Raw genomic sequence first — 16,177 nt, 5'->3', positions numbered from 1 at the left:
CTGCACAAACTCAACTGAACTGACTGACTCTATGCTGCTCTTAAATAGCCCTTTCCCCCCTGTCTGTTGGTATACTGTATCTCTGATTCATTCTGTCCCATCTTTCTCTGATCGATCACTTTGTCTCCTACTCAATTAGAAGTCATTTTGGATCATGGCTGCATTCTGTTACAAACAAACTTTACCTTCATTGTTTAGAATTAAAGGTGTGTACTAAGGGGGTGGATATATTCCAGCCAGAAGAATTAAAGGTGTGTCATCCCAGCTGGATCACATAGACCTAGGTCTTTGGACATGATCCCTGGTCAGAGCAGCCATGTTACTGGATTAAAATTCCTCTACATTGTATTATCTGCTGTTTTTCCTCTCTCACAAGAAGCCCTGGCCATGGCCACTCTTCTGGCCATGTTCAGTCCATTTGTACCTTTCTGTCTTCTGGATTCTTCCAGATCTCTTTGATTGTTCTTTCCCTGTTATCTATAATAAAAAAATCTCATGTCATCAGTTTGTACAAGTAGTAGCATATTTTTAACAATAAATTATAACTATTAGTAATATTGTTGTTAATATTATTTAAAAATCTTAAAACAATGTCTACTATATAGTTACCCTAAATTAGAGAACTACATATAAATTGCCAGAAATAATTTACTGTAAACTTTAAACTTTTTAACTAGATATTATTGTATGTGAATGTAAATCTAAAAACTGAATTTTATCTAAAAAGACAAAATTCTCTTTTGTCATTATTGTTAAACTGAGCTGGGGAGGATTACTTTAGTCCACAACCAATGGAATTAGAAATGAAGGAATCTTTAGTTATACTAATCTGTCATTGCTATGAAAAGTATCATATTTATTGAATTGTTTTTGGAGTGATGAGTATATGTAAGATCTGTGAAAAGAAAATGCAGTACCTGAAATACCTTTTGTTGTAGTTCCAGGTATTCCATTGTACAACTAACACCATCTAAAGGATTGTGTTTCATCTTCATTTTTTCACATTCAAAGTACATTTTATCAGCAATTTTTCAACTCTCACATAATAAGTACTTATGTGATTACTTTGTCTATCATCTTACACTTGAAATTGTTATTTCTGTAATAGAGATGAAGCTTCCCCAGACATTTAAATTTATTTTCTAGCATGGGAAAAAAATCAAGACGACATTATAAAACTCTTCCTTGGTGAAGATATTTAAAGCGGAAGAAGCATCGCTCACATTTTCAAAATGCCAAGACTAATAACAACTCTTTAATATGATGTATTTGCCAAAAGGAAATTCATCATTAAAATTATTGGCATCTTCAAATGAGTCAGTAATTAAAATAAAATGTTGTGTAACTCACATTGTACATGCATTGCAATGAATACATTTGAAATAATGAGTGTGGTTAGGTATGAAATTTCAGTAGCATACCTTCTGTTCACTCTAGAAGCATGAACTGTGAAGAAAGGAGTAATGCAGTTTTAGACTTTGAATTGAATGGAGGCTGGCTAATAGGACCATTGGATTCGAACATCATTAGTGGCTTTTCTGTGGATGTCTTCTTTCAGGGAGCAATTTTAAGAAGAACAATCTGGGAAACCATAAATCCTACTGAGCCTCGGATAAGTGACATTCATTATAGAGAACACCTGGAGGGAAGACCTAAGCGTTGAGTCACAGCTCACTAGATCCAACTGCCTGAGTTCTGCTTACGTTGGTTAAGGAATGGGGCTGAGGAGACAAGGGTCTTTCCTTGTTTTCTTTATAGTGAGTTATGTAGGATTATGTGGATAAAGCTGGTGGTTTGTCTAATACAGTGTTGTTCCTGTTGCTTGGCTTTTTCCTTACACATTACTGTGCAATTTGATTATTTGATATCACATATCACATGTGATGCAATTTACTTTTGTTACCCTATTCATTTCCTGTGAGTTTACTACCTTGTACAGCCAACATTTTTTTAAACTCAGCAAGACCACATTTCTTTATGTAAAAATCTATATTTTATGAGAAAAGCTCTTTCAATACTCAAAATTTTCATCATATATTATATGCACAACAATAAATACTAAAAGCCAATTAAAAGCCAACTTATCTCACAGGAAAGATTGACAAAGTTCTATGAATGTTTTAACGTTTAAATGATAAATTATTCAAATAATTGATATTACTTTTTTTTAGTCTTAGGCTTCAAAATCTCTTAGTAAATTACTAAAATAAAACGTATGTGACTGGCAGTTTTTGAAAGAATTATACTGGTATGAAAAGGGGTATTTACTAGCCAGCTCAATCAGCTATTCAGTAAGTTGTCATTACTACCTCTTTATAACAGTATTCAGCACCAATTTTCTGTAAGTAATAAAACTGATTCCTTCTGGTATTTTGAATATATGTTCTTCAGTAAATATTTGAGATTGAAATTTGATGATCAGTTAAGATTGTTTTTTTTACTAGTTTAACCAAACATAAGGGATGACCAAAAAAAAATTCACAAGAAATTTATAGAAAATACATTCCCTTTTGGACTATAAAATACAGTAGAAGTACCAAACATGAATCCATCATTTTAGATACATATATTGTTTTATCCAACAGTTATAATTCTGGAAATACATGTATACAGGAATACTCCACATAAGCAAGATGAATGAATATTTTCTTGGTATGCTTTTACAATTATACAAAGCTAGAAACTGTAAAATATTTCTTAACTGTTTTGATAATATCCTGTCCTCTGTAATATAATACTTATTGAATATCACAATAATTTGGGGGATGTTGTTTTGGGGAAAACATGTAATCATCACAACATACTTTGATTCATCACACATTTTACAGGGAAGAGATCAAGCTATCCATAGAATGCTTTCCTGACCTTGTTTTAATGGACACCACCTGTAAATAATGCACACACAGGAGCATATTTGAATAGAAAATCACAGACAATACATGCCATCATTTATTAATTAATGTCTCTTAGTTTGATGGCTATAGATGTCTGTTTCTATTTTCTACATTTGAGTGTGTATTTTTTATTTTGTTTTATTTTTTTAACCAGTGGAATTAAATCACAGAGAAAAGAGAAAGGGAGAAGGAAGGAGGTACAATGAGGCAGTGGAATCTATGACATCGTTGCTTGCTGAGGTGTCGAAAGCCTCAAGTCTCAGTGCATGACTGGTGATGCGTTATTGACACGACACAGACTTTACAGTACTACTCCATTTGACAAGATTTATGAAGAAATAAAGGAAAAGAGGAAAAAAGGGAGAAAATGAAGAATTATCTATTTGGTGAGACCAGCATAAGGATGAGCCTACTTCTTGTGTGGGAGTGACACAAGAAGAGAGCTCAGCACAATTTCAAGGGAGATTTTATTGTTATTGTATCATGAGTAATTGGAGAAAATGCAAGGAAGGCTTAGATGGAAGACTACATATGAATGTGTAAAATCACACGGACAAATTTTTACTTTCATTTTCCTGTGGGTACTGAACAGAATTGCTTAAGAATATAGGTATTTGAAACACAGTAACCTTCTCTGACCACTCATATTTCTCCTTTTAGGCTTATTAAGAAAGGTAATAATTTGTATATTTTTAGAGAATTCCAGGTAAACAAACATTACCAAATTATCATTATATTACAAATATTATCAATTGCCTGAGCAGTAGAAGTTGCTTACGGTTATGTTTCTCACATTTGCCAAAAGGAGTAGCATATGGAATTAAAAGAGAGAATGAATGAATGAATGAATGAATGAATGAGACTTCTTGTAGATGCGATCATTGAAAATGCTACAAATATTTTCTTCACCAGAAATGTTTGTGCCTGGACTATCTTAAAATCATTTTCTACTTTTGTGCTACTTCTTCTAGTCCTTAACAAGTAATTCCATGAGTGCTTTCAAAATGTTAAACAATGAGTAGAAAGGGCCAATTTAGAATCACATTACTAAAATCTCATTTCACAATTATACTAATAGAGATATGGAAAGGAATGTCAGAGGATGTGGGAAAGGTGCCTGAAGGGATTTAAAGAACACCTTTAAAATGAGCTGAGATTGATGCTGTACAGAAGTTTCCTCAGAAACAGGAAAGTGTTGAAGGGTAAAGGAAGGGCTGCTGAGAGTTATCCTAGGGCAAAAGAGCTCAGTGGGCAGCAGGGAGGAATGCTGAGGGTCACTAAGGTGAAGAATTCAGATACAAGCAGTTTCTGAGTATGGCATGATTAAATACGAAGAAAAAAGGGAGTGTTGCAAGCAAACGACAAACTGTACACTTAAGAAAACTCAACGTTTTCTTTAAATAACCATTGTAGGTTTTGACAATTTGCATAATCTTTCCATAAAATAAAAACTTATTTCATGGAAAAGGAAAAGAAGAGCACCCTAGCGTATGGATTTTCTCCTTGGTGGTACCTTACCAGACAAAAGATATACCAATGTTTAAATTGGCATATTATTTCTAATCAATTTCTAACAATTCACAAAAATTTAAGAATAAAAGAGAGTAAATCTCATAATTATACAATGATTATAATCCTACACTAGCTAGCCACATTCCACTGAACTTAAAAGTACAAGGTAGAGATTAAATTTGTTCAATAAATCAAGTTTAAATTGAATATAGAGAAACCACTCCTTTTGGTGTGAATCAGACCTATATTATATGTATCCTATGCATAGCCAATCAAATATGATTAGGTAAAATCAATGTATGTAGGCTATAAAAGCATCTTATTTAGAGGTTGTATAATAGAGTTTATAAACTAAGACAAGAACTGACTGTAAATCTCATGTTCTCTTGCTGTGTGCTCATAACTTCTTAACTTCTCTTCATCACAAATGAACTAATTTGAGGAATGGAATAATATGATACTATTGACTCACAGTGTTTCCATGGTAAAGCAATAAAGCAACTTGTATGAAATACTAGACACAGAAATTCAGTTCAATAAATATTAGTTATTTGAAGAAAACTGTATTTTGGTAGAAGGCCTCAGCCCATATATGATGGTCACCTGAATTAATATCTGTAAAGCACATCCACTATGCATTCATTTGAAACCTTGCATCACTAAAGATCAACTTTTAGCATGTAAATCAAATATTGGTTTAATAAAGATTTCTCAGAGAAAGTAGAAAATGTTTATGTGTGCAAGAAAGGCAAATGGAAACTTGTATAAAAATTATTCACTCATTATAAATCTTTGTGTGAATTAAACATTGAGCTTTTCAAATAGATATGATTTAAATTCATATGTTGTTACAGTGGTGTCAAATTCTTCTCAATCACTTCAGAAGAAAACTTCACCAAAATGTAGCACTGTGTCCCAAGTTGCTTGACACACCTACATGTTGTAGTTTGAAGGCATCTTTCAAACAGCTAATAATTGCACAAACTATCATCACTACTCCTTTCCCTTTATCCTTCTTGCAAATCTCTGGCCATTCAGTACTCACCACTGCTGATTTAATCACTAAGGAAAAAGTAGTATGAAGTATTCTACCAAGACTAGAAACCATAGTTTTTCAATTAGAAGAAGTGCTTCCCCAGTGGAAGAGATCACAAGGGGCGCCCTGAGAAATGCTTGAGTTGTTATAGAAATGGTACATTGTTATTTCAACTACAATTAAGACAATATTATAGAATGTTCAGAAATGACAATGGGAGTATAATACTAGGCTTTCTTGAAACATAGGTACGCCAAGTGGAAACTTTAATTTTTAGTAATAGGACACAGCAGGTAACCATTGTAACTAAATGCAGACATCATAGTTAACAAAGAGAAAATAATAATCTGACTAAAAATTACTAATAATTATTTTTTGGACCTTATCTATTCAGTATTATATAACATTAGTACCAAAGTGTCATTACTTTTAGTCAATCTCAATAAAACACTGAGCAGAACTGGGTGTAGTGGTATACCCCTACAGTCTCATGAGTGCTGGACTCATGAAGTTGAGACAGGAGGATTTCAAGTTTGGGGGCAACCAGGCTAAATAGCAATTTTCAAGTCTGGCTGAGCTACAATGCCTTCCTGTGTCTTAAAAGAAAACAAAAAAAAATACTGAATGATAGTGATAAATCACATATAAAATGCCAATATTGAGTAACACAAGTAGTTATTAGAGATACTGTCCCAAACAAAAAAGAAATCAAGAAAGAAAATTACATAAGATATCTATGTGTTTGGCTATTAGAGATTGCTGGAGACAATATTGAGTCATTGACTGGTGGCAAGTGATTGACATCTACAGTAATTTGGGAATAATTTCTGATAAATATTTTCTTTACTATTCCTTCATTATTTGTTATTTATATAGTTATAAATTAAAAAGCAGATTTAATTCTTAAAGTATTAAGCAAAGTCATATGATCATTAATAAATTAAGGAAAAAATACCCTGAAGATTATGCTATATGTGATAAACCAAAATATCACACTTTGCCTACCAGTAAAATTTTCAACTTTTATGACTTTATGGTATTAGTTTTTAGCCTATATTCATTATTCAAAGTATATTTATTAAGGACACACTTGTGGCCAGCATAGGTCCACATTTTTGAGTTCATAAATCAGGAAGACTTAATATTTTATGATTGTGTTCAGAAAATATATAAATTTAATGACCATAACTTATAGTATGATGTAACCTACTCCATAATTTATACTGGAATCAAGAACCAAACAGCTAGGCATTCAGTGAAGTGAATTCTGAAGGCAATCAGGAATAACATCAGAAAAATGCCTTTTCTTCCTTCTTCAGAAGGTCTGTGACATAAATTTGAACAGAAGGCCAGAAATGGAGGGAAAGCTCAAAGAGAAAATAGTCTGAGGATTACACTTAACTTTGGGTACACACATACATACACACCTATATTCAAACATACATAAATTAAAACTTACAATATATATATATATATATATATATATATATATATATATATATATACTTTGCATTAATCAAATATGTTTGAAGTATGAAATTTGTAGGAGAAACAACCTTGCGAATTAACCCAACTAACTGATCTTCACTGAACACATTACAGACAAGAAACCATGTCACAGATATTATTTTGGCCAGGATATTTAGTTTTAAAAATGAGATGTTATTTTATAATATGTATGAGAAAAGAAAATTAAGGGAACAGGAAGGCAAAGTTGGGCAAATTAACCTTGATATTAGAGATTAAAACTTACCTTGTTTTATGTACATATTTTCCACTTGAAAACCCAAGTAAATTTGATTCTGAAGGCTACCAAGAACACTGAAAGGGAGTGATAAACTTTATCCTGGGAGTTTTAGTGAGTATAAGTTTAGAATCATGGTCTTGCATAGGTGCACTGCACACTGAGGAAAAGCTGCTAGGAGCTTGGAACCCATCATCAGTTTTGAACACTGGGATCTGACAAATGACTCAGTTTCTCTCATCTCAGTGTTCTTTCTGTAAAGGATGGATATTAGGGCACATATTTTATGAAATTATGTCCTTTATTTAAGGCATAAAATTCACTTAGAGTGATTCTTAATTTCACTAAATCATCAGCGTGATGTTTCAGCAACAGCCCTCTGATGGCAATGTGAGAGGAAGATTGCAGAGAGGGGAAACAATACTTTCATGCTTCCAAAAGTGGGTCATGTAGACTTTAATCAAAGGACTTGACAGTGAATGGAGAAGCAGCAAAAGTACTGTGAGATAGTTGTTGACCAGGTAGGTAGAAGAAAAAAAAATAGAAATGATTTTCTGGCTTCTGAATCAAATGGCAATGTGACTAGCTCATCTCAGTGCTCCACACTACACACACCACCTCCATGAACTCAACTATCCTAGGATTCCCTCAGAAGCTGACTGCGACAGACCTAGTACCTATTTATAACAAATAACCAAAACTGAGAGCAGAGCAAACACAACCCCCTCCGAGTTCAGCAGAAAAGCAAGCTGCTCTGACTATCCTACTCTGTCCCTTGAAATCAATAAAAATAACCAAGAAGTCATTTCTCAGGCATGCCAGTTGAAAAGATTGTACCTTTTGGCACCAGTGATCAGGAATATAGAGCTGGAGGATGCAGTACCAAGCTAGGATCAGACCTTTCCTATCTTCAGGATCTTTTGGTTTCATACAAGACAATAATGAAATTAAGATTTTCAACTGTGGGAGGACTACCTTTTCAGAATGGTTATTTTACGAAGAGATAAAACGGATCAAATATAAATTCCAGAAGACATGAGTTGTTAAGGAAAAACTAGATTTGTGAAAGAAAATGAATTTTAGAATCTCAGCTATAACAATACCTTAAGGGAAAAACTATAGAGAATTCAAGAGAGAGACAGTGAAAGAAAACCCAGGCAACACACTCCTTGGAAAACTTTCCTGTTGCTTGAATCACACACACACAAACTATATTTCTATTTCTGTATTTAAAACCACCATCTGCATCTCTACTACACAATCCAAGAATTAGAAGAGCCGAATATATTATGTGCATAAAGCTTATGTAAAGCTATTATAATAGTTATTTCATATGACTAAAATTTTAACTAAACCTCATTGCTTCCTTAAGACGTCATTATAGTGTGCAAGTGACAAAGTATGATTAGAAAGTATACATTAATGGCTATTTTAAAATTATGGAAAACATAGTAGTAACTGACTCTAAATGTCATAAGGTTCCTTTCTATATTTTTCTTTGTTTATAAACAACTTCTTGGAAGCATATTTGGTTTGGAAATTGCCGGTAAACGTTCATTGATCTGTCATATAAATAACCTCAAATCATAGACCACATTGTCCTCTATGTACCTGAAATTAATATATCACCTAAGAGAGAGGTAAATCCCAGGAGGCACCTTCACTCATACTTGTAGAACAAAACCTTTTAGGTCTTTCTGTGTAGCTTTCAGGGAAGAGAAACTTAATGTTAACAAATCAAAGGTCATTTTCAACTTCCGTGGAATTAAACATTGCCTCTGGAGCTCTGAAGCGATCAGTTGAAGACTGTCCTTAGCTACTTCCTATTCTCCAATTACTGAAAAGCAGCATAAAGACAAGAAAGGCAACTACATATAATACTGATTGGTTGATAAAATTGTGACTGTACTGCATCTAGAATCTTAATGCTGAAATCATAGGATCCATTTTTTTTAAATGAAATTTACTTTGTTTTTCCATATTTTTAAAGTTGCTTAGTGACTTGTACTATACACTTAAATAGAGATAGAAGGTTGTAGAGTGCTCAGTGAGGTATTTCTATGATGGGATGCACCAAAATCCAGGCAAGCAAGTAAATTAAAGTAGAGCCAATTAAGATGTTGTTCCATATTTCTTATTCCATCACCTACAAGCCAAACAAGAGAATAAATAACTTTTTCTGGTTCCCAATCACAACCCCATTTCAAGGTATGTTGTTTAAACATGAAGGTATTGGTATCACAGTATTAAAATACATGCCCACCCTTATATAAGCCTCTGTGTAATTATAGTTTTATATAATTAGAGTTTCGTGTCAAAAGATTTACAGCTTTATCACCTCAAGCAACATTCAGAGCTGCCAAGAATGATTTATGCAATAATGACTTAAACTGTAAAATAGAACTCTCAAAGGAAGAGCTGTCAAGTGCTTCTACTTCAGATAAGTGGGTTTTTAAGAATTGATATTCTTGTAAACAGCAAGCTCTACTCTACCTAGAACAGTCACAGACTGAGCAAGGTAGGAAGTGCTGCTTCTCCCCGAACTATGCAGCACATGGTGCTTCCACTGGGACAAGCTAATACTTTTCTGGCTTCCCATGCTCAGCACACCAATGTGCCACTTCTAAAAAAAAAAAAAAGCTTTCAGAAATAATGATTTGCTCCTCAGATATTGTGATGCTTAAAAGTAGTTTTGTTGATCCATCATGAATGAATGGAAAACACAGAATATAGAAATAGAAATAGTTCCTAACTTTCTCATTATGTATATATATATATATATATATATATATATATATATATATATATATATTAGATTGAGCTGTTGAATTAATAATAAGAAAAGGAACCATCTACTGAATAGAATCAAGAATTAAGAAAACAAGTGGTCAAAGTAAATGGCCTCAGTTAAAAGGCATTAAGGAAACTTTAAGAAACAAACCAATGAAAATGTTTCTGATTTTTTTTCTTTCTATCTCTCTGCTTTTATAAATATAAAGTGGTCTGCAGTAGGTCAATAAGAGGTGAGACTATCAGAGCATTTGGATCTCATAAGCCTTCACTGATTTTATCACTGTCATGTGAATAAATCAACAAACTCTCAAGAGTAAGCCAACTACTAGTTTATTGCATCCAAAGTAGGGAAGTGTAACTGTATCTTAACAGTCTCCAAGGAGATTGGACTTACTAACTTTTCCTTGAAAAACAAACAAACAAAAAACTGAGTTCATCTATTTATTTCCTATACTAAGTAAAGCTAAATAGACAATTTCTTACTAACACTAAAGATGCCCTGCTACTTAGAAGTGTGTTACACTTGAAACACATCAATAAAGACCAAATTTGAATGAAAGAAATGACATATCTATACTTTCACAAGCTTCCAAACAAAGATTCCTTGTACAAATTTTTCCCTCTCCCTCTCCCTCTCCCTCTCCCTCTCCCTCTCCCTCTCCCTCTTCCTCTCTCTCTATCTTCAAAATTCATATAGCTAAGCAAACAATTTAGACATATTTACAAGGCCAATGCATCTGACATTTTTACTATAGACTTTGTAAACAACAGGTTTGTACTTAGATATAAAATTTCTCTTGAAAATTGTTCTGAGCTCATTTTTTAGTTATAATGAATGAACTAATGAGTTTCCAAAATTTCACATTTTAGTTACAATATAATAGATGTAACTTTTATTTAAAACCAAAAATGTACTTAGTACCTAACTGGGTATTTTAATTTTTTGTATGTTGAAAACATTCTGAAGCAATCTTGATAATATAATAACAATTACCCGTTCTCCATGCCTTAAGCAACCACAATGTAGACCATGTCAACATCATCTGGTACAATTAGAGAAGAAACAATTTACATTTCAAAGTAATTCTTACAATTTCAAAAATCTGATTTCTTGGCATAAAATAGGCAAAAGTGGTGAGGTGCAGTGCTTTATGATAGCCTCGGTACAGCAATATTACTAGACAATAGAGCAATTGGGCTATTTAGAATACACAATCCTACTGATCAGAAAATAAGAATAAACAGGGAAGAACTGAAAAAACAAGCTTTGTGCTCTTCGATAATCATATAATTGCTTTCATTCTGAAGCAATACAAAGTTATACAAACCTGTCTTTCCAGTAATACTTGGTTGCAACTCCCACTCAAGTTCAAGTTCAAACAATGGAATAAATCCAGTAATTAAGAACTGTACATTTCTTACTGTGAAACATTTAATTACAAAAAAATAATAAGACAAAGAATTAACCTTTCTTTTGCTATTGTTTTCTCTGTAGTTTTCAAATAATGAGTCATAATATGGTGTAGCCTATAGGATGGCACACATTGCCAAACTTAAGGATTTCTCAAAATCTGAGCAGATTCTCCTCAGCCTCATTAATTTTTGTAAATAAAACAGAGAGAAATAGATGATGCAATATTGGCAAAATAAACTACAATCTACTTGTTTTCTACAAATGTTTTATTAGATTGGTAATTTACATGTGCACATGTGAGACTATATACCTTAAAGTGAATAATGTGAGTATTCATATAGAGTAACCTATTTATAATCAGTTATCTATATCTGAATATATGTGTGAGTGTGTGCATGCATGCATGTGTATGCACATGAATGTGTGTTTGTATGTGTGTGTGTGTGTGTGTTACAGTGTAAATGTATGCACATTGTACTCAGGGAAAGGCTATAAGAAGGTAGTATATCCTTGAACTTGAAATAATCATCTTATCTTTGAATATTAATAACAGTGTAACAAGTGAATATTAATAACTGCATATTCACAGCTCCTTTTCTGTATTTCTTACAAGTAATGTCTTCTATATACCTTATTTTATAAAAACTGTATGGAACCAAGATTAGTTGCTCAGTTGTAGAGGTTTTTATAAACTATAACTAATCTTCTCTAAAAACAGATAAAAGAAACAAAAAGTACCAACAACCAACACTTGAAAAGCCAAGATACATTCATCACTGTGCCACTTTTCATTTCAGATTATGCTGTTTCAATAAAGACCTTGGTAATATATTTAACTGCAGGCAGATAACATGTACCCTCTCACACTATGCATGGAAAAAATGCAAACAGTGAGTTATTCATCCTCACACCACTCCTTCAAATAGAGTCAGGGATGACTTAAGGCATTTTTGTCCTTAGTAACATTAAGTTACTGCATCTCTACAGAGTTCAAACAAGGTATGCTTACACAAAGAAGGTATCTTTCCTACTGGTCAAATAAGAACCTTCTTACTTCTTGGATACTAACACTTTACATTAAAAAAATCCATCTACAATTAATTATATGAGGTTCTGTCTGCATATGAACTTTCGATCATCAGAATTTCACTTCAAGGGAAGCAGATAGAAGAAGCCTAGCTGGGCCACATTACCATTCTTGTGATAGTAGGTGACCTCCACCTTCCTTTCCTCCGACCCCAGCAGCGCCTGGGCAATCTGGGCAATATCATGCCTCTTGGTCTCAGGCCCATGGAGAAAGTCGCAGGTGCACGGCTTCTGCATGACATCTGGCCTGGAGAAACCCGTCATCTCACAGAAGCCATCATTGCAGTAGATGATGGCACAGTTCTGAACTCTGGCATTTGCAATGATAAATTTTTTATCTGCAACAAGAAGATGGTAAGACATCTTTTTAAAATCTTCCAAAAGATTCTCACAAACACTAAAGCAATTTGTTGCATAACGAGGGTCTGAAATGCAGTGGCTTCCCCAAAATGCTAATCACTTAGACCTTTCCAAGAGAATTACAAAAGTCACACACACACACACACACACACACACACACACACACCCCTCTACAAACTTCAAATGTGAGATTGGTGGCACTATGTAATTTAATACAAGAAATTAAGAGAATTACTCTTCAATTGAAAGAACAGAAATTTCCAAGTTGTTCTCAGGCTCTTTGAGTCCCAAGGGGTCCTGGTGGACAGACAGATAAGCAGCTTGCCAATGGATAATTCAAGAATGTCATTTAGTTGAATGATAAAAAATTTTTAAGCCAGAAAATTAAAATACTCTGGAACTGCCAGGTTTCTCACTTCAACTTTGATTGGACCTTAGAATGCAACTTTCTCAAAGTACTTATTCTTAGATTTGGTTTTACTTGATTTCTGAAAGGAAGGCATATGGTTGTATTTTTATGCTTTTATTTTTTAAGACAATTATCTTTAGCAATGAAATGACTCCACATTTATTAACAATAAATAATGTAAAGCTTCACACTTTCATAACGTTCAATCCCAAAAGATAAAAAAATTACACAATATGGTGTTTGAATAATGATAACACAGTTTTCAAACTTTCTGTTTGGAACAAGCTACAATTTTGTGTAATAGTAGATATTTTAATACAAATCATATTAGGTATGATAACAAGTTATATTTGCTATTTGCAGAAAGACTATGGAGCAAAGTAGAGAAGTTAATGCTGTTCACAGGTAACAGATCTTCACATCACTAAATGCAGTACTGGAAAAACATATAAAACATACAACATAATGCATGCTGAGGTAGATTTAGTGCGGAATATAAATGGACAACTACAGGATTTTAAATTATTATATTTATAGAAAATAATCCCTGGTGGTTTGCTTATATGGGTACATATAATTTTTTCTACATTCAGTCTCTGCGGGATTTACGAACTGCCCTTCGTTTTTTTTTAAATTTTTACACCTTAGGGGAGCGACAAAGAGACATAGATATGGTTTTTCAGTAGTGAGATGCTTGCACTCAAACCAGTTCACTGCTCACCAAATTATTCTTTTGCGTCTATTTTCAGTTTCCGTACAAAGTTCAGTTTTAAGAGCCAACTACCATCAAGCAAGCATCCTTGACATTCCACAGCCCAGCAGTTTACCAGGAGAAAACAGTTTGCATAGCCATTTGCATCGCTACTACCATTTACATGTTCTTGTTCCGAGCCTATAGTCAGCTCTGCTCCTGACTTTAAAAAGTCTGCCACAGAAAGAGCTTTATAATACAAGCCCATGTTATGCCAGCACGTTCCCTTTAAGGTAGTAGACTAGTAGGGCATGAAGTAGCAAGGCAGATAATGGAGCAGTGGGAGAGGAGGATCAAATTGCCTTGTGCAATGGAGTCCATAATATAAAATGTAAATCCAAATTAATATTAGAGAGAGAACACTCCTGCCTCCATCCGAACTGCCTGCCTGGCTTTCCCAGCCTCTAACTTGACTGCCTGGAGTTGTCCATCCCTCTAGCTTGGAAGCGACGGACGCCAAGTGCTCTACCAAAGCCGAAAGCGAGCGACAGGAGAGAAAAAACCGAACTTACTCTGCCCTTCAAATTTCCGTATGATGGTCCCCAGAAAGGTGTTTTGCGGTGCCACATGCCCCCTGCGAACAGGCATGTTGCCCGGGTCTTCGCCGAGCGCTCCGAGCTCGGAGTTCTCCCGGGATGTCTCCCGGGCTAGAGCCCAGGCCGGCGCGCAAGCCTCTCTTTGTGGCAGCGCATCTTCTTTGGGGAGCAGAAATCTCTTCCCATTAGCACCACTTCGAGACACCCGCGTTCCCCGCCGAAGTCCAATCCATCCCGCTCACCTTCCGGAGGGGGCCTCGCACCGGCCTGCGTCGAGTGAGAGGCTTGGGGGCGGGGAGGGGAGGAGGCGGGGTGCGGGAGGCGGCGGGGGAGGGCCGAGGAACGCGGGGGGCGGGCTGGGCCGGGGTGGCGGGGCGGGGAGTCACAAGGGCAATCGATCTGTTTCTCTTCTTCCAAACAGCGCCAATTTCTCAGTGCAAATGGGCTTAACCTGGCTGTTGCCCAGAGCCCCAAAGGATTGCTGGTGGGCGGGGGTGGGGTAGGGTGGAAGACTTGTGCGCCTTTTGCTGGAAGGGGAAAAAGAAAAGGAGGCAGGGTGGGGGTTGACGTTTCTGTCCCCGCCCTCTCCCCCTACACACACACACACACACACACACACACACACACACACACACACAGCCTTTATCCTGGGAGCTTGGGCGCCGCCACAGCTCGGGTTACTCAAGCGTGCCTTAGCGGAAGGCAGCCAAGAAATCTCCAAAACTCCGTGATAAAACAGGTACTCTGGGAAGGTGATCTCCACGGCCACTAGCCACAGGGCTCCATCCTTAAGCACTTCACACTGTGGTAGCTCACACACCCTCAGCTGCAAAGAAAAGACAGGTGGGAAGCCAGCCCAGCCCTTTAACGAGTGTTTCTAGGCTCTGCTGGCGCTCGCTCGGGATGGTGAAGATCTAATATGTACCACCTAAGAGTGCAGGTACAATTTCAGGGCTCAGCTCGGACCCGGGGCCCTGCAGGGGTGGGCTCTGGATGAAGCTTGGACTCTCCAGAGCACCGCTGAGCATGGCTGAGCATGCCGGGTTTCCCCAAGGGAGTCCCAAAGGAGTTACAATGTTGGGGGTGACTGGGTCTCCCTTGTGCTAGAGGTTGCCAGAATGATGCTAAGGCCAAAGATTGTGTAAGCAAATGATACAAAACAAGCACAGAGTTTGAAATGGGTGAGGCTGAGCGCCAGGAAGAAGGAACAAAAGGTGGGTGGGGCTAAGAGTTCCCTGCCTTCCAGTGACCTCCCTTGTTAATTACCTCCTAAACACACTAGCCAACTCCTTCTGTTTTCTCACCTTTTCTAAAGGAGTACTTGCCTAAGACAGGAAGAGATCCAAAGGGAAACATTGAGACCTCTTCGTTCTTGCTTCACAGAGGCTTCCAGTGTGGGAATCTCCTGATTTACATATACTTTGTTTGGTTCACATGTTCCTGGAGACTTCAGGCAAGCTGTGCTAAGAAAATATCTTTCCAAAGTTGATTTTCCAGGTTTCTTCTCCTCCCCTCTTGCTTCTCTCCCTTCATTTATGCGGTCGCCTTTAATAGCTCTTTCCACGCCCCTTTTTGTAAGTGTTCGCCAACATCATTTCAATCTACAAAAGATAACATAGACAAATCTCTTGTTTCTGGCTGT

The 16,177-nt window shown here is 35.9% G+C and overlaps 1 protein-coding gene across 3 annotated transcripts in view; it reads right to left on the bottom strand.

Moving 5' to 3' along the window:
- Positions 1-14,806, bottom strand: part of Kcnh7 (potassium voltage-gated channel subfamily H member 7) — a 443,919-nt gene extending 429,113 nt beyond the window's left edge. For 2 of the 3 annotated variants that reach the window (XM_028769229.1, XM_028769231.1), the window contains exons 1-2: positions 14,512-14,806; positions 12,587-12,817 (exon numbers count right to left, since the gene is read on the bottom strand). In XM_028769229.1, coding sequence (XP_028625062.1) covers positions 12,587-12,817; positions 14,512-14,587 — 307 coding nt within the window. In that variant the 5' untranslated portion in view covers positions 14,588-14,806. The remainder of the gene's footprint in view (positions 1-12,586; positions 12,818-14,511) is intronic. The other variant, XM_028769230.1, reaches the window with a different exon arrangement.
- Positions 14,807-16,177: the final 1,371 nt, after the last annotated feature.

The sequence above is a fragment of the Grammomys surdaster genome, unplaced genomic scaffold (genome assembly GCF_004785775.1).
Source record: "Grammomys surdaster isolate TR1022 unplaced genomic scaffold, NIH_TR_1.0 191, whole genome shotgun sequence".
In the NCBI taxonomy this organism is placed as follows: domain Eukaryota; kingdom Metazoa; phylum Chordata; class Mammalia; order Rodentia; family Muridae; genus Grammomys; species Grammomys surdaster.
This window is presented reverse-complemented; position numbering and strand designations above follow the sequence as displayed.